Genomic DNA, 19,532 nt, shown 5'->3' on the forward strand with positions numbered 1-19,532 from the left:
TATACAAGTTAAATACTGCAGCTTTAAGGTCTTACGTGATTTTGCTGATTTGGTCGTTTTTCCTTGGTATTTGTGCTTCTACCATGGATAAAGTTAGTTAAATGGTTTCTTTTATTGTCTGTTTTGATAGCATTTATTGGACTCTGCACAGATTCTCTACATCATTCCTGTGTCTGATTTCCTGTCTGGCTCGATGTACTCTGTACAGTCTCTGCGGTCTATGGGGACCGAAACGCTTGACCTCGAGTGGTCATTCGAGGACCTGCAGATTTTGTCATATCTGCTTCATTTTTCAGCCTTGGCGGTGGCCACTTGAGCGAAACACACTCTGTGAAGGACTTCTAAAAAGAAAAAAGACTGCAGACTGAGGCGATTTCACCGATACTGATCATCAAGTTCACATTCAATTCGCTGCTTCTAGTCACAAAGAATCACGTACACGGATGATAACTTCCATCCAGAGCTGTTTTCATTCATTTATTTATGTGTGTATGATTTTAAATCGCACTCGTCCTGCGTCTGATTCCTGTCAGATTTATGTGGAATAAAGGTTAACATTTCTTTTCCCACCACCATCTTTCTTGTGGCTAGCGTGAATCTTATCTGCTTCATCTGCACACCTGCTTTTTCAGGCACGAGAGGCAAAGAGCGCTCAAATCTCTCATGCTCCATCATGCTTACTGGCCTCTTGGGCTACCTATTCATATTTCCATTGTCGCTGTGCATAAAAAAGGGAAGTCTTAATGAGCGGAGGAGAGACGACAGCGAGACAGGAAGAAGGTATATATGGAGAGTGAATATGAGAAGTACCCTGTAGGAGGTGACTGAAACCAGGCAGCTCATCATACGACCGCAGCACAGGAACTCACAATCTGACACTTTCAGGTTTCACACACGCACACGCACACACACACGCACACGCACACGCACACGCACACGCACACACTCCTTCTCTGAGTCCCTCTCTCCTACTTACTGTCGGTGGTGTCGGAGTCGTTGCTGCTCGTGGAGTATTTTCTCCTCTTCTTTTCGCTCTCCATCTGTCGGGGGGGTGGGAGGGAGGGAGGCGGGGGGGGGCAACAGAGAGAGAGAGAGAGAGAGAAATGACGAGTGAGAAGATGTTCACCATGAAAACACAAGTGTTAATGAAATAATGCACTGATGGCACCAATCTGTCGGAGGCTCCAGCCGGCGTCCTGCCAGAATAAAGCGACTCGATCACTGTTGCACATTAGTCCTCGTGCACGTCGACTGTGAGTTCATCCTGCATTATTACTGCATTCACTGCGAGCTATTGTGCGAGGCCCTATTATTGCATCTGCTTTAATGCTGCAGGTACTTCTTCCCTCAAATCGGGCAAAATCAAATCAACACACGGCAAAATGCGACACAAGCTTCTCTCCACCGGCTAAAAGTGAGGCACTTTTTGAAGCTTTGAGCTGCTTCTTGGTAATGAAGTATGTTAAAAAAAAACAACTTTATCTCTATTCAACAACCTAATTTTGCTCATTTGTCACCTTATCTTTCTAATTCTGGGATAACACTTCGCAAAAGTCGCATATCTTTCAGCTTAAAAATGGTATCCTGTCGAACTTTTAAGTTTTACATGAAAATAAGAAAATCAACAAATCAGAAACGGCCAAATTTAACCCAACAGCAACAACATTAAACAGTATTTAGTCACAGAGGCACCTGCTGAATGGAGGCTCTCATCTGAAATGAATGACAGGTGTGGTTAAGGAGTGATGTCTACGGGAAAAATAACTGATCAAGTCTTTCGACTGAAGCGATACGTGTGCGTCCTGCGGGGAGACGACTTTTGGAAAAAGCAGGAAAACTCTCACTGCTTGCTTTTGTGGGTTTATGCGAGTCTACGCACTTAAACGAAACCACAATTACACAACGAGTGGAATGTGTTGAATGCACAAGTGTTGTGCAGAGAATGCAATTTCACTTCAATTCACGGTTGAAAACCGCTTTAATTGTACTACTGCTGAGTGTGAGTCTCACTCCGGAGCTGGAGAGGACAGAGAAGACGTAAGAAGAGAGCGGGGACTGCAGCTTATAGGACGTTTAGCAGACAGACACGAAGTGCGGCTCAATTTTCTGTGCAGAAAGACGGAAAGAGAGACATCAGAGAGAGGACAGAGTGCAAATCCTGAAACAGCCCAAGAGAAAATAATCTGAATGATGTGCTACGACCTTCACAGCCACCAGATCTCCACCCGACTGAACACCTGAGGAGGCCTTCCTCCCACCCAGAGACTCACATTCTTCAGATCGACAGTGTCAAGGATGCTGCTCTGGCTCGTGGTGGACCAAACAGCTTTTTAAGACATTTTATGTTCACTTGTCCTTTAATTTGTCACCTTTCTCGCTTTGCTGTCACCGTGTATTAACGTGTGAATGTGAGTAAAGTCCCAGCGGGCCACCAAAGAAGATTCACTGCCAGGTAAGAAGAGGAGAGCACGAAAGTATCTGATCTACATCTTAGAGCCACAAACTCAGGGGTTTATTATAAAATCATAAAATAAAAAATGGATCAGGGAGGCAGAGAAAGAGCCTGAAGAGGTTTTTCATCTTGTCCTGCTCGCATCCACTAAGAGGAAGAAAGGAGGGCTTGAGTCAAAGAATCAGAAAGAGGGAGAAATTAAGCAAAAGAAAGCAGCAGACAGAGTGGAGAAGTCAAAAGGAGGTTTCAGCGTGCTGCTCGACCGAGGCGGGAAAGCCAGAAGAGGAGGAGGTGGGTTACAACCTTCAGTGTGGGGAACAGAGATTTATGTGGTCGTAAAACTGGGCTATTCCCTCTTATACGGGGCTCTTCCTGTACCCCGGCCTCCCCGCCTGCCCTGCACACACTTAACTACTCTGACATTTATGCTGACACAAAAACACGCCGCTTCTATTTCCACTCCAAGTCGTATTCCTCCTCCTTTTCCTCGCTCTTCCCCATCTCCCCTTCCTCACAATAGCAGGGACGCTGGGAGTCGGCGGGGTGAGGTTAAGTACATTATTGACTCCCGCCGCCTCCCTCGCTTCTCTCTCCATCTTCCCACCTCTTCCCATCTGTCTAGCTCCACCTCGTCTTCCTGCCTCTGAGGCGAGTGGTTAAGTACATCATTGACTTCCTCCAGCTACGTCTGTCTGACTTCGAGTCTGCACGCTTGGATCCGTCTCAAGGTTTCCCCTCGCCTATTAAGCTCTCAGGCGACCCACTTAAACCACGCTCAGGGTACTAAAGGTTTCTGTTGTTTTTTGTTTTTTTCAAGCAGCCTTGTCTTTTTTCTTTCTTTTTTTTTGCTGACCACCCAAAAGGAAAATGTGAAGGAAAAATGTGGCGTAAAATCGTTTTCAGGATGTATATGTCTTAAGTAAGAGGCTTTCACAATAAGAGCATTCTGTGGCATGGGCTTCAGCAAACACAGGGGATAAATACATGAGAACTTTTAACCAAATGGTTGACTGAATTAGCATAAAAGGGTTGAATTCAGCCAGAAATATTCACCCAGGTGTCTCGAGATTTCTTTGATTTGTTGCCTTCGATTTCTAAGAAACTCCTACACCTTTTTCAATGGATCGATCAGGTTTTTGAAAAGCATTTTAATGCTTCCAAAACACTACAATCTTTTGGTTTGCTAGTCTCGCTGTCGCTCCAGGAGTAAAACTTTTTCCCCTCTTAGCCATCGACCTGGGTTCAGTTCCCAGCTGCGGCGCTTCCAGGTCGGCTACACTCCATCACAAACATCTCTCGGAGCTGGAGGGTGGGAAACCTGTGGAGTCGCTGACTGACGGCGCCGCACAGTTACTGGTTGTTTGCGTGATTGGTTGTGTAAATGGGTTGGAATGAGAAGAGGAACATCATGAGCTTCACACCAATTACGTTTTCCTGGTGGAGCTGCTTGTTGGCAGGTGACGAAAGCAGCTGGTGACTCTGTGGGTACTGGGGTGAACACACATCTGTCTGCACTAAGGGTGCATGAACTGCACGCTGTATTCCAAGAGAGTAATCTTAAGTGAAGCCGCTCACCCCGCACCTATGCAGGTGGGTTTCTGTGCACGCGTTGAAGCCGGCGGCACATGCACGACTCGTATCCCAGCTGGCTGATAACGCACACCACGATGACATCACCCTCAGCAGCAAGACCCCAACCAAGAGTCGGAGCTCGCGGTGACAAAGCGGAGGTGGCAAAAAAAAACTTTGTACAGGTGCTGGATCACACGGCGAAAACTGAGGAGTCGAAAGAGAAAGAGGGAATGCAGAGTGTGCCGCCGGCTCCCAGAGGATTTTATGCATCAGCAGTCAGCAGGGAGGTGCAACAGGCCATTTTCACCAGAGACATTTTGACATTTCACAGCAGGAAAAGCACAGGTGTAAAAAAAAAAAAACCTCAATCCATGATGGCTGAATTCCACAAACCTCCACAAACTAATGTAGTGTGCAGGCAGGTCTGGCAGGGAAACACAAACAGAGACCTGACCATCAAGTGCTAATCCGCCTGGCTTTAAACATCTCAGTAACTGCGGTTCAAGTGCTCTGGAACTTCGTGAAAAGATAAATCCATTTCGGTTTTGCATTCTGGGTGTTTATTTTCACCACACTGGGCAAAAACAATTACCTTAAGTGCATCATTCGCCATCTCCTCTCTCTGTTGAGCAAGACCTCGACAGTTAGCTGCTGCTGCTGCTACTTGAAAATCTTTCACAAGAGCTTTAGCGTTTAACAGATGGCTGACACTTCAGTTTGGAGCAGCAACTTATATTCAGTCAACCAGACTCTTGTCTTCACGGAAGAGGGGAAAGTTTTCACACTGACATATCAGCGCGCCTGTGGCTCGCTGCTGACATTTGGTTTTCGTTTGGTTTGCTGACAACGCTAACCAGCCGCTGCTTGGTTGAGTGCGAAAATCCAGAAATGTATCCCCTGTTGGTTGTGTGAAGGCAGCCCTCAGTGATTCTCCCTGTAATTTACGTTTTTTTTTTGTTACAGCAGGAGTTGGACAATCACTTTGATTTTGGTTCTGCTTTCTGTGTTTGGGTATGGGTGTTATGATGAAAGCGCTGCTTCCAAGCAGAAGCCAAAACACTTGCTTGATTTTACGGCTGCTCCGGAGGGAAAATTGGACGCCGCTTTCCTCGCTGCACCGGCCAGAGCGGGAAAGCGTCACCAGCCACTCTGACGAATCCTGTCAGAAGGTTGTTTAGTCTGCTGGCCTCTTTCACAACAAAAAAAATAGCTTAGTAATTGTGTTTCCATTCCATTTATTGGCTACTGGACACAGAAGCTTTTATTCGACTTATGCTGACTAATTGATTTATGTAACAGTTTACTGGCTGCTGGTGCCTTTAATGGCCGTATAAGGGCCTCGGTGTCTCGGTCACATGTAGCTGTCATGTGGGCTCAACCTGTGGAGGTAAGCCGACAGGACAGTCTCTTTAACCTCTTGTTCTGGTGGCAGCCCAGCATTTCCAGAAGCGTATGCAAGGAGGGAAGCGGCGACCCGTTAAAGCGACGGTAATTGGAAATGTCAGCGTATCTCCTTAAAATCCGCCCTCCTTCGTTTTTGGAGCGGGATCACCGAAGACTAGCATCTCTGCAGCTGCCAAGAAAAGTCTCGAAGTTCATTTTCTCCATCCCTCTCTGTCTCCACCTGATATCCTTTTCCCTTCCACTCCATCTCTCCATGCTCAGTTTCCATGTCTACTGTATCTCTCTCTCTCTCTCTCTCTCTCTCTCTCTCTCTCTCTCTCTCTCTCTCTCTCTCTCTCTCTCTCTCTCTCTCTCTCTCTCTCTCTCTCTCTCTCTCTCTCTCTCTCTCTCTCTCTCTCTCTCTCTCTCTCTCTCTCTCTCACATAACCCTGTCTCAATCAGTCCACTGAACCAGAGCCCAGACTGTAGATTGAGATATTACTTGTTCTCCGGAGAGATGGAGTGGGTGAAGGAGAAAAAGAGAGACGGAAAAGACTCTCAAATGCACAACTTCATCTCAATCAGTCCAGTGAACCGGACTCCGGGTCTGCACTGGGTTACCTCCCGAACACCAAAGCAAAAGACAAGAGGAGAGAGAAGCGGAGTGTGTAACAGTCGGCCTGCCGGCTTGCCAAACAGCTCTAACAGATGGTGCAGGAGTCGCACGCTTTTATCTCCGCAGCCAGAATTCAAACATTTTAAGTCGCATTCTTTTATAATTGTACCCATTTTTAATTTGACTTTTGACTTTGATGCTGCTGCTCAGCGAGGCTGCTGACTGAAAGAGCGATTTGACTTAAAACCACTTCATTAAATCTTTTACATCTGTTGTTCAAAACACTGTCAGGTAGGTCCTTCCTAAAAAAAAAAAAAAAAAAAAAATCCTCTTTAGCGTGCAGGAAGTGATATCGTCTGCATTCCCAGCAGCGGAGAGCTTAATTTAAAAGGGAAAAAAAAGGCAACAATGACGACTGCAGCAACAGGTTTCAGCGTTATCCGCGCAAATGCAGTAAAAACGTTAATTATGTTCAACAGGAGATTTACAGAAAACGTTTGTGAGGTCGTCACAAATCTCATATCAGAATAAGCTTTATTGGCCAAGTGTGTGTGCACATACGAGGAACCTGACTCTGCACTCAGCGTGCTTGCAAAGGAAAAAAGACACACAAAAGACTGAACAATAAGAAAAACTGTGTGCAAATATAATATAAAGATTAAATAATATATACAATGAAATGTACAGTGTGTGGTGGCAGCGACTCAACTCACACTGGGCTCATATGTACACTATAAACACACAGCAAACACTGTTTTTCACATGCTTTTTTCGAGACTATTGTGCTCTTCCTACAGCTTTGATTCAATATTTAAGAGATGATTTAAGAGAAATCCTCAGGTAGGAACCAGCAGGCAAACTTTTAGACATCATCATATAGTAATGTCTATGGATGTGTTTCTGGTACATTAGGGAGCGTGTGCAAAGAGGCTGGATGGTCAGCACTGACACACACACAGCTGGACGGGCCTGACTTGTCCAGGCTGCTCATGCAACAAACCGGGGGGGGGGCGCTACTGGAGATGTCGAGCTGTGATTGTTTTGGACTCTGCGTCAGTTCGGGATTTTGTGATCCACCGTTTACCCACAGAATAAAATGTGAAGCGTCGACACGAAGCGGCGGAGCGAAGCCGGAGAGATTCAGCAGCTGCAGTCACGTCAGTCGCACAGAGCGCGTCATGCCTCTACGGCGAAGTCAAAGTTGTTCCTCCAGGCAAGAGAAACACACACACACGTGCACGCACACACACACACGGGACAAACAGGAACATCGTCATGTCACATTTCCAAAGTTCACTGCAGTAAACTAATGAAACTTAAGGTGAGTTTATTTATAGAAAATAACAGATTAATTGAAAAGACTGAAAACTGTCGTTAATTGCAGCCCTGCCACACTGCAGTGTATTATAGCGTTGTGTGTGCTATTGTGTTATTCATGGCTGTTTGCTTCTGTTGCGTTATGATCCCATACTGTACCAGCACTGTCTAAACCTGCAGTCTGTCAGAGCTGAAGCACGACAATAGCTGGAGGCAACCAGCTGTCAGAGTCAATGAAACCATGCTGTACGAGGGAGAGAACACTATCAAACAGAACGAAATACAACCATATTGTGAAATAATGTGGTTTCGGTTTGGCTGAATATTTCTGACAAATAAAAATATAGGTCCCCTGGCTAAAAGCAGAAGAGAGGAAGTTTGGAAGGGAGCAATGGGAGGAGGAAACAGGGATTCGGAGATCAATACGGGAGCGAGACAAAACAAAGACTGGGGGGGGTAAAAAAAGAGCCAGATCCCAGAAGATGGAGGACAGAAAGAAGTTAAACTGGGAAAAATCCAGACAGCGAGACGTGTGTAACACCAAAAAGACAAACAAGTCGGAGAAAGAGTCACAGAGGCAGACAGAAACGCTCGGCTCATCTCTACACAAACAAAATTACACTTCAAAGCACGAACGTACAGCACATATAAATAACCACACGCCAGAAAACAAGCAGATATAAGCCCAACACGCTAAAAACATCAACCACCATAAACTTTAAGCTCCAGACACCCTGCTGTAATCAGCACGCTATATTTAACAAACCAGCTTCACTAACGAGCTCATTCTTTATAATAAGATAAAATGGTGTGAGTATAAACTTAAAGCCACTGGGAGAAATCAGCTTTTTCTCATTTAATGTGCAGATTTTAATGAGGGGATCCTGAAGCTTCCCTGATGTCCGTCATGTGTAGACGCACAGTCGAGCAGACGCCACCATAGAGAGACGCGTGGTCCTCGCCGACGTGATTGCGGTGGCGGCGGGGTATGAAAACAGAAGCATCGAGCGTGCAGACGTATACAACTTGTCCGTACGTTACGTCAGTGAACATTAAAGCGCGTTCAAAGACGCACGCCGGAACAGCTGGCGTGCTATCCTCTGCCCCGTGTTTGAGGTGCATTAAAGAGCCGTGTGACTGGAAATGCACGGCAGCCAGACAATGCACAGTGCACACACACACACACACACACACACACAAACAAAACAGAGGGAATGGCCAACACATGGCTAATAACTGAACCAGCAGGATTTGGTGTGATTGATCCAAAGCGAATCGACACTCAGCTGAGGGTTAAATACTCAACACAAGAACACTAGTCTAGATTAATCCAGATTAGTTAAATGTAGTCTCGTCCACAGTCCATTCGCGTTGACTGTCAGAGGGCCTGCACACTCACACACAGGTGCTTTCTATTACTCTGACTGCACTTCTGGTGAGGTGAAAGCCGGGTGGGGCCTCGCTGTGAATCCCAAAACTCAACTTGCCAATAAGAATAATCACAGGGTCAACGGTTCCGCCCTAATGGGTGCAACAAAACTAACAGGGGAGTAAAGAGCTGTCAATCAAGCCCAGCCTGCACACGCCAACAAAGCCCTTAAAGGAGGTATAATCAGGCAAAAGGAGTGAAAACGTTCATTCTACGTCACTCATTCAGCCTGAAGTTGAGGTCATGGTCGCCGATAGCCAATCAATAATGAGGAACATTGACAAGAAAGTTTCTATAAGTCATTTCACCTACAATCTGAATTATCACCAGCTGGGATTCCAAATAAAGACACATTTAATCAATATTTCAATCACAGAAATTAGCCAACTGCTTCCAAAACATCAACTACAATAACATCATGTACCTTTATGTTCAAAAAATAAAAGCAAAAAACATAAATATCCAGACTTTGGACGTGCACAGGCTGCTCTGAGTTGAGACAGCCGCCTCCAGCTCTCACTGCAGCTCTCTGTACGCCACATTTTCTGTGCATAGTTTAGTGTCAGCCCAAAACATTTACAATAAGACAAACAGTAAGAAGGTTGACTAATGCATGCTGGGAAAGCCGAGTCGCCTGGGGAGCTAATTAATTGGCTGACTATGACACTGCCGAGAGCACTGTGTCAGGCTGAGCGTTTAAAGGGGACCGCTCTCTGAAACGTGCAACAAATCAGGCCGGGTCCGGACACCGAGCTGCAGGTGGGAAATAAAAATAACGTGTCAGCTATTTCGCCCGTTTGCGGGATCTGTGACACAACCCGGTGCTGCTGAAGTAGGCTAAGCTGCAGCACAGAAACCCAGTTTGGATGCTGGAGGAGAAAGTCGGGTGAGAACAGCTGTTACTGCTCCAAGACTAATAGTGTATACTTGATACATGGCTGTCTGAGGGTGTGCTTCACACTCCCAGCGTGTGTGTAGCAGCTTATTCGCACTCTGAAGCATTTTTCCTCCTTTTAGTTTTGTTCATTTGGGCAGGTGAGAACAACGCCAGTCAAGCTGTGGGAATCTGCACCTGAAGATCTCCCTCAGTAATCAAAGTCAACTGTGATGTGATTAAATGATATTTAACATAATCCAGTCATGTGATAAAACCTCTAATCTCACTGGATGGCAAAAAAAAAAGAGTGCGCTTGGCTTGTTTATGAGGCTTGATTTAGCCACTGAGAATCCAAATGAAGCAGAACTTCAACAGAGTAAACAAACCTTTAATTTTAGCGACTGAAAATCTAAGATCTCGCAGCAAAGTCCAGGGTTTAGCTCCCTGATCTGGCTCCTCCTGAGCCGAGCTCTGCCTGTAAACCGGCTCAGGTCTCTGAAACGGTGAGCTGTTCGGGCAAGGCGTTCCACCCGGCATACGCTCGGACAGGCTTCAACAATAATTAGGTTTGGAGACATTTCACAGCCTGGAAGCTGTTGGTGATATGCAAGTTTTGAATAATGTGATTTCTAAAGCATGACACGGTTGAAGTTGTTCCATAATGAGATGTGGGACTGTCAAATGGCCAAAAAAGCCATTAAAAAAAAAAAAAACACTGGTTTGAACCATTTGAAAATCTGTTTTTGCGCAATAAGTCCATAAGAAGGAAATCCAGACCAACTGGAGACATACTACTTAAAATAACATAATGTCCTCTATCGTGCTGTTGAATTATGCTTGACCTACATTAAATTTTCAGTCAATGAAAGGGACGTTGTTGGTGCCGGTCCACATGTTCTGGAAGACTTCAATGTGCTGGACAAAAAGGGGGAAAATATTATCTGATTATGGACCCTATTTCCTGTGTTTTAGTGTCCAGGTGACTAATGGAGACAAAGTTTTTTCGAGTTTTTTCAGCATTGAACAGAGTCCATGAAACAGGCTGCAGCGTAATCCCTCCAGGTGTTTGCACACTCTCAACGCACGTCCTCTAAAAGTGTTTATTTTTGCCACTGACGGGCTCAGCTTGTTATTCTGAGCGTCTGACGACATTAATGAAAGGATCCCCGCAGAGATACCTTCCCGTTAAAGAGAAAGATCTGTTATGTTTAACCAGAAGCAGCTGCTGCGACGCACTCGCCAAAGCCACCAGACTCCATTCAAAAAACCAGCGATTTTATCATCGTAGAACACGCTTCATTCAACTCAACAAAACCTCCTCTGTTCATCTTTTCAATCATCACTGATTCTGGATTGGTTGAAATAAACTCTTAATTCACCAAATCGGGAGAGGAGAGAGAGAGAGGGCGGACGTCCAAGAGGCGGACAACTACTGGACAGCAGAGACAATTACAGTCCGAACATGAATTTGGATTTTGAATGCTCGTCGACAGCCCTAATAAGATGTCAACAAATGTTCAGACCACACATTGGTGCATTCTGCAGAGCCTCATGAGGAACACCTCACGGTATCTGGCGGAGTGTGAAGGAACGGGTTTATTACTTCATCTTTACTCGTGCAGCCGCTGAAGCTTCATCAGCGTCATCACCGAGGGAGCAGGCGCCACCGCGGATGAAAGCGGGAAATAAAGCGCCGTGAAAAGCGCTGTTTGGTTTCAGAGCATCTTGACAGCAGCGTGCGTTCGACCTAAGGCAGGAATAAATGTGCTGAAAAGTACCACGCTTCAGTCAGATGGTAGCTGTCAGTCAAACTGTGTGACCGGGACGTCTTTTCATATTTTCTGTTAACTTTCTCGGGAAGTTCTGCCAGTTCTTGTGATATTTTCTCTGAACAAACCCTGCTGCTGCGGCTGAGACCCGCACTGATGATGAGACGGTGCCTCCCAGCAAAGCCCGACCAGATACCTACTGTGTACAGCAGCGAAGGCGGAAACAAACGATGATTCTGCTTGCTGATTGGTCTCCAGATAATTCTTCTGATTGATCCACTCGTCGTTTGATCCATAAAACGTCCGAGAGTCCAAAACCCAAAAGCTATTCCATCCACAAGGATGTCAAACAGAGAAAAGCAGAAGGTTTGTCAGTTTTGCTTTATAATGAAAACTGTTAGCAATTAATTGCCTTTCGATTGATTAATCAATGAATCAGATGATGGTTCCAGCACTACACCTGCAGCAGATTCAACCATGACCACTTTATCGAATATTACGAATATTAACACAATAAAGATTCAGTTTAACAATCCGGTTTGTTCTGAATGAAAAATGACAGGATGCTGGACATTTTGTCTGTCTGTCTGTCTTCAAGCTTCCAAATCCGTCTGACTGACTGTGTCCCATTTGTCACTCTGTCCATCCGTCTGTCCGCCTGTAAGCTTGCCATCTGTCTTTCTGTCTATCTGACTGCTTGACTCTTTGCCTCTCTGCCCGTCTACCCATTTGCCCGCCATCTGTTTGTCTGTCTGCAAGTATGTCACCCCTCTGCTTGGCTGGCTGTCTCTCTCTCTCTCTCTCTCTCTGGACGTCTGTCTGTCCGTCCTCGCCCTCAGTCAGCGCCGTGGATGACGGTGCATTTGCTTCAGCAGAAGCAGTGTTGTGGTTCGGTCTTTTTTCAGCACTTTGCAGCACTTAAGGTCAGCACACTACAACGGCTGCCATGATGGTGATCTATTATTAAGAGACTGTAGCTGCAGAGGCCCAGCGGGCAACACACACACACACACACACACACACACACACACACACACACACACACACACACACACACACACACACACACACACACACACACACACACACACACACACACACACACACACACACACACACACAGTACACTCTAGAGATGAGTAGGCAGTCTGGCTGTCAGGACATTAAGTGAATGCTGCAACATCTGGACACACACACACACACACACACACACACACACACACACACACACACACACACACACAGGTGGGTTTTGTCATGTGTAAAGCACAACAAGCATTTAAAAAGAATATCAATTGTGCTGATGATGAAGGTGATATGTAGCTTACAGAGCATCATGCTTGCACATGCACACACACAGACACACATACACACATACGCACATACTAAAATGACACAAGCATGAACAACAGTCGGTTGAAGTGATGCAGTTTGCCAAGCAGCATGTGAGCACACGCGCACATGCAAGCGCGCGCACATACACACACAGAAAACTGGTTGGTGCTCAGAGCTCCTTGAGGAGCCAGAGGTCAGTCAGTTTGATAAAGAATCCTTGCATATAAATTGCTTCATAACAAGGCATCTCTCTGAGGTAGTGCTGCATCTGTGTGTGTGTGTGTGTGTGTGTGTGTGTGTGTGTGTGTGTGTGTGTGTGTGTGTGTGAGTGTGTGTGTGTGCGCGCGCACTCATATGGAAATGTGTATATCAGTACATTTATTGCGTGTGTTTATGTATTTATTGGTGTGCCCACGTGTGTGTCTCTTTCTTTCACTGTGATCCTGATGTTTGCATATGTGTGTTTGTGCGTGTGTGTGTGTGTGTGTGTGTGTGTGTGTCTGTGTGTGTGTGTGTGTGTGTGTGTGTGTGTGTTGATTGAACAGAGTAAGACCAGCCTGCCTGGGGAACAAAAAGCCTTAAAAAAAAAAGCCTTCGGCAACAACCGAACCGGGGAAATGCAGAGCTGCTCCCCCTTCACTGCTTCTCTTCTTCCTTTTCCTGTCTTGCTTTCTTCCCATCACTCACTTTCTCACCTCCAACCTCACACTGCCTCTCTTATCTCTTTCTATCACCATATCCTAAATCTTCTCTCCTCTTCGCTATCATTTTTTCCTCACCTCTCCCTCACTTGCCCTTTGCCTTAGTCTCTCTCTCTCTCTCTCTCTCTCTCTCTCTCTCTCTCTCTCTCTCTCTCTCTCTCTCTCTCTCTCTCTCTCTCTCTCTCTCTCTCTCTCTCTCTCTCTCTCACCTGTCACCCCTCTTCCTTCCTCTCTTCACCCTGTTTGTTCTCATCTCCCTGACAATGAATATTTCCTCTTCTTCATGGGGAAAAAACAGACAGGCTGGATGAGACAAGGTGGACAGGAGTGTGTGTGCGTGTGTGCGTGCGTGTGTGCATGCGTGCGTGCGTGCGTGCGTGCGTTCGTGTGTGTGTGTGTGTGGAGAACCACTTGCCTGTGCAGTGCTAGCGCTGTGTGTACAAGCAAGACAGCAACAGCTAGAAGGCATGCAGGGAAGACTGTAACACACACACACACACACACACACACACACACACACACACACACACACACACACACACACACACACAGCTATTTTTGGACAGAGCCACTAGAGAGAAGGTAGGCAAAAAAGAGGTTCACACCGGCAGAGTTTGACAGGTATAGAGAGAGAGAGAGCGCACCAAAGACGTATAAAGTGAGGTTGAGAGACCAGGGAGAGAAAAGACAGAGGACGAGAGAGAACAGAGAGGGAGTGAGAGACAGACAGAGAAAGACAGATGAGAGAGAGGGACAGAGGAAGAGACACAGTGATGTGGGAAGTAGGGCAACTGTTATGAATGAGCTGAAAGAATGAAAATGTCAGGGTGTGTTTGTGTGTGTGTGTGTGTGTGTGTGTGTGTGTGTGTGTGTGTGTGTGTGTGTGTGTGTGTGTGTGTGTGTGAGAGTCTTGGTATTTCTGTGTGTGTGCATATGTGTGATGTCGGGTATCCAGAGTGTACCTCAGCATCAAACGCACGGGCACACACAAACATGCGCACACGCCGTAAAGATGCGCGAGCTCGGCAGGAAAAAACGAAAAGAAAAGGACATTTGACTCACATCACACACATCAAACGTCCTCATCAGGGCCGAGCTAACAGGTGTGCAAGAAAGAGGAGAATGCATCCTACTCACACAGTCGAAGATGAAAGCTGGAGAGGCGCACGCACACACACACACGCACGTCTTCTGCTCAGTATGGATAAAATTGGCAGAAAACCATCCTGTCAGTTCAAGAGGAAGACATTTTTTGGTGTGTCGTCTCGACGCGGCGCTGCTGTTTGGGGACAGGTTTTCTGTACACTTCTATTTAGACGTGTCACTTACGGTATGCCAAGATGATTCCCCATCAGCGAGTTGTCTGACTCTAAAGCGCTCGTAATCTGGGCAAACACGGTGAATCTATGGCATCTTTACACAGCCAGAGACACCGGGAGACTCTTCTCTGCTGCATGTCACGTTCACGGTTCAGACCACTGAAGCAGCGTATCTTCACATCAGCCCGGCTCCAGAAATGTGTCGCTATGTCTATCAGTCAAATGACTGATTAGTCGATCAAGAATTAATTAATAGTGAGCGATTCGATCGTCACTACCGCAGAGATGCACTCAAATACTGTGATATTATTTTCAGCCCTTATCGCTCACCCCTGTGTGCAGACTCCTGCAGCTCACCTACACAGGAGCTGTTCATGTTCTGCACATCTGGGGCCCCTCGGCGGCTCATCGCGGGGCCCTTTGCTGCACCCCGTCCCCTCTCCTGTCTCTCCTCAGCTGCACCATCCAATAAAGGCGAAAGGCCAAAAGTATAATCTTTAAAAAAAGAACGGCTAAGCTTCTACATTTAATCGATACAGCCGTCTACAGAGGCTGCGAGCAGCTCACGTTTCACTCGCGTTGGCGACCTCAACTCAATGATGTGCCTGAACGCATCTTGTGCTGCGTGTCAGATGTTGTGTCAGTCTGGTTGGACTGTTGGTCAGACCAAAGAAGTTTGAAAAAGAGAACTTGTGATGACAGTTTTTCATAATTTCTTCGCACTTGAGAGACTAAACAAGGAATGAATCAATCGAAAAATTATCTAGAGATGAATAAATGATTAAGTTAATCACCGGCTGCGTGCGGCTTTAAACTGTGAGAGAATTACACTCCGGTTTCAGATTATTTGAGAAGTCAGTATCTTGAAAGAAAGCAGAATGAAGCCGATCACCGCCGGACCCTCGACTGAATGCATTTCTTAACGTGAGCTGCTGAACACCTGACGCTGCCGGTGCAGCGGGAGCTGCAACGAAAAGGTGTAAAAGCACAAATCAACCTGAGGCGCGCAGACAAAAACCACGACATACAGCTGCGCATAACTTGTCAGCCAGCTACTTTAATGTCGTGCTCACGACCTCGCTCAATAACACACATGCACACCAACATCTCCTGACTGACTGGAAGGCTCAGAGCCACTTAAGAGCAGTCATGAGTCACTCTGCGACGCTGATATCACCATCACCATTCCCATCAGCCCTCTCCCCTGTGGTCCTCCCTGCTGAACGCTCCGTGGGGAACCGCTGGATGGAAGAGAGCTTGCTCCTTATGTCAAACACAGAAGACTGTTGTCTCCGTAAAGTGAATTAGTTTTCTGGTATTACTCTCAGGGGAGCAAAGCTACCCTAAGTGAAGTGTAAAATAACACAGAGGAAGGATAAATACCCCCTGCTAGCTGTAGCGTGCTTTAAATGATGAATGCTAATGATGCTAAGAACCTAGCTCGGTCCTTTAGGGAAAATGAGAGATGTTAGAGATTATTTGGAAAAGAAACATCCTGTTTATTTCAGTGTTTCCCCACAGGTGCTGTATTTAGGTAGGTTTTTTTTAGACGCAGAGGGAGTATTAGTAACTTTGGATTTTGTTTCCTTTTTATTTTAAGACTTAAAACAGCATCAAGTTTAAAGGGTCATTCAAACAGGTTTTATTTTGATGGCATTATGAAAGAAGAAGCCAATAACCTTTCAATAATAAATAAGCAAACGGGCCCGTGTTAGCTAAATATGTGGCTCCATCTCATGTAAAATTCATCTTTTATGCAGGTTAACTTCTGCATACCGTGCAGGTGAAACTGTATTTAATGCTTCATGGTTCAGGCCCTGAAAACTTCCAGTAATCTCTCAGTCAGCTTCCAGCCATGAACGATGGGAAATGCAGCCAAACACAATGTCGTGCTATAATAACCATAATTTAGCTGCGATGCAGTCACAATCTTGATGGAGCAAGTCAGCTGCTTGTTTTGAGCTAAGGACTTTTTTTTTTCTTAATAATTCCCTTCAAAGCGCAAATATGTGAAACAAAGTGATTCAAATACTTTTCAGTAGCTGTAGGTTACTTCACAAAGGGCAGAGATTGTAAGTTTAAAAGTCATCTGAGTGCAAAAGTGTGAAAAACATGATCAGTATTTGCACAACGCATTAAAATATCCCTGTTCTTCAGAGCGCTAAAGGTGTCTGTATGCTTCAGCACAGCAACTGTCCAGGTTGGCAGAGGCGAAATTGTCCAAAAATGTGCACCACTATCCGCATTCATCACATCTCGGTCCTCTCTAGGAGAAGAGGCATTCTGTCCAGCCTTCAAGCGTCGCTGTTAAGCCCGAGGATAAATGCTTTTTCCTTCAGACGCGGTGAGACGACGCACCATGCAAACAAGTTCCTTTTATGCATACCATGCCCTTATGCGGCTACCGCGTGGAGGAAACACAACAGCGGCTGGCACTCCATAGTTTGACTTCCGCTTAGCATAAAGAGTGAGGATTGTGTCCTCAACACAATCGTGTCCACAACTTCAGGAAAAAATAAAAGAGGATGCAACAAAGTAGGCAAGGACAAGTGAAGGCGTGAAGGGAGTGAGCTGATGTCAGGAAGAGGAAATGAAAGGAATTAAGGAAGAAACACTGTGTCCTAAGCCGTGCACGCACACACACTGTACGCTGGTACGCGCAATATGGACACACACTTAGGCACACCAACCGAAGAGGCGTCGGGCCAAACAAACGAGCCACAGAAATCAAATAGATTTCCTTTATCACCTTGCTGGCTCCAGCCACCAGAACATTAACACAATATTTATTGATGCTGCCACTGCTCCTGCTGCTGCCGCTGCATCATGGGAGGAGGAATGAGAGAGCAGAAAACAGAACAGAGGGAGAGAGAGAAGAAATGAATAAAAAGAAAAAAGAAGGAAGAGGCTGAGGTCCAAATAATTTTCTAACTAAGCCTCCCGCTCTGTCTCCCGAAATCTGCTGACAAACAATGAAGGAGGTGAGTTGGAGCCAGCGAGGCTGGGGCCCTGCCAAAAAGCCAGGAGGAGAGAGAGCAAAAGGGGAGGACAGGTGGGAGGAGGGAGGGAGGGAAGGAGGGAGAACGAAACACAGAGATGGGGGATTGATCCATTGCTCCCGTCTCCACTGCCATCAGGAGTTCATTAGCTCCTGGAAGGGAGTGAAGGAGGGATGAAAAGGACAGAGAGATGGAGGATGAACACTCTGCCCTTCACTCCCAGCGACCGACGACCAACTCCCTGTTTATCTACCTGGCTCCCCTCCTCCACCGCCCCCCCCTGTCGTCTTTCATCCTGGACTCTCCTCCACTCCTCCACCTTCTGGCCCCGCTGGCTTCACCTTCCCTGTCGTCTCGTTTGTTGCCTCTCTCCTCCTCCCTCCAGCCACCTCGCCTCCTCGTCACCTTTCATCCTCTCTTCTCTTTGTGTGCATTATCCTTCACTAACTAAGCAAACTTTGCCTCTACGGTCTCAAAGCTCGGATGAGCAGCCATTTTCCAGACATGAAAAGCAGAAATATGTGACCTCATTCCCTCTGAACCTCGGCTCTCCTGCCTTCTTTTATTCAGTTTGAAATAAATGATGCTTTTAAATATATATTAAGCGCAAATGAAATCCTCAAGGATGACACAGCGAATCAAAAGCTTATTTGCATCTTGGATCACCGGGTGTTCAAACAGCAAAGGAAGGTCTGACATACTGTTTCTGTCTGTTGTTTACTCGCCCTCTCTCCCCACAAACACACACACACCAGCTCCTGAAATTCTTCCCATCAGGAGCTCAGGCAGCATCTGTCAGCCCGTCCATCACTGCGCTTACAGCCTTCAGACTTTTTATTTTTTCCCTAAAGAAGAGTAGGAGGTAGCTGGCAGACTGAACAGTCTGACATTTAGGAAGCTAACGGATGATACTAAATTTTAATAAATGTTTCTAGAAACAACTTTTTTTCATTATATCTATAATATTTGAATATATAAATATATGAGTGCCATGCAGTTCATCTGGATGGACACTAACCGGACATATGATTTTCTATACTGAGCAAGATCCTATTATGTATGTTAGCTCACCTGGTCGAGCGTGGGCCCCATGCGCTGAGGCTGCGCCCCGACCACAGCCCCCCAGGTTTGAGTGCAACCCGGAGCCCCTCGCTGCACGTCATCCCCACTCTCTTCCCCGTTTCCCGTCTCTCTCCAGCTGCACTATCAATTAAAGGCAAAAGGCCAAAAAAAAGAGACACACACAGCCCTCTCTTTGAAAGGAAATTATTCTCTCAGGTGTTTTTCAATTCTGCTCGAATCTAATTTTCTTCCATCTGTGGTAATGGATGGATTTTTGGATCTTTTTTGCCAGGCTGCCTGTTCTTAAAGGCACCGCACAGCCACACAGGTGTTTTCAGTGGTTCTGGCTGATCAGACCTCTGCTCAGGTTGATGGTAGGCAGAGCTCACATCAGCCAGGTCGTCAGAGGTGATAAAAAAGCCGGAGAGTCAGGGAGACGTCAATCGAGCAAAGTCTGGACAAGCTAATGTGGCCCTGAAAATAATGACATTACATGAAAACCACAGACTGAATGAAGCATGGATGAAGTCTCTGTGACGTCACCTGCAGGTTTCAGGAGCTCCGGCCATTGCCGTGGAGCGTGGGTGGAGCTGAAGTAGGCTGAATGAAGCCTGGCTACAAAAACCTAGCAGCTCAAAGTGGCAGTGCCCATGATTATGCATCACTTTGAGCCTTAATATAATTTAGGTGAGTGAGTTCTA

At 46.2% G+C, this 19,532-nt stretch overlaps 1 protein-coding gene across 2 annotated transcripts in view; it reads right to left on the minus strand.

The window, feature by feature from the left end:
* Nucleotides 1-19,532, minus strand: part of jade2 (jade family PHD finger 2) — a 186,990-nt gene that overhangs the window by 162,509 nt on the left and 4,949 nt on the right. For both annotated transcript variants that reach the window (XM_070982656.1, XM_070982655.1), the window contains exon 2: nucleotides 977-1,040. In XM_070982656.1, the coding sequence (XP_070838757.1) occupies nucleotides 977-1,040 (64 nt within the window). The remainder of the gene's footprint in view (nucleotides 1-976; nucleotides 1,041-19,532) is intronic.

Source organism: Chaetodon trifascialis, chromosome 16 (genome assembly GCF_039877785.1).
Source record: "Chaetodon trifascialis isolate fChaTrf1 chromosome 16, fChaTrf1.hap1, whole genome shotgun sequence".
In the NCBI taxonomy this organism is placed as follows: domain Eukaryota; kingdom Metazoa; phylum Chordata; class Actinopteri; order Chaetodontiformes; family Chaetodontidae; genus Chaetodon; species Chaetodon trifascialis.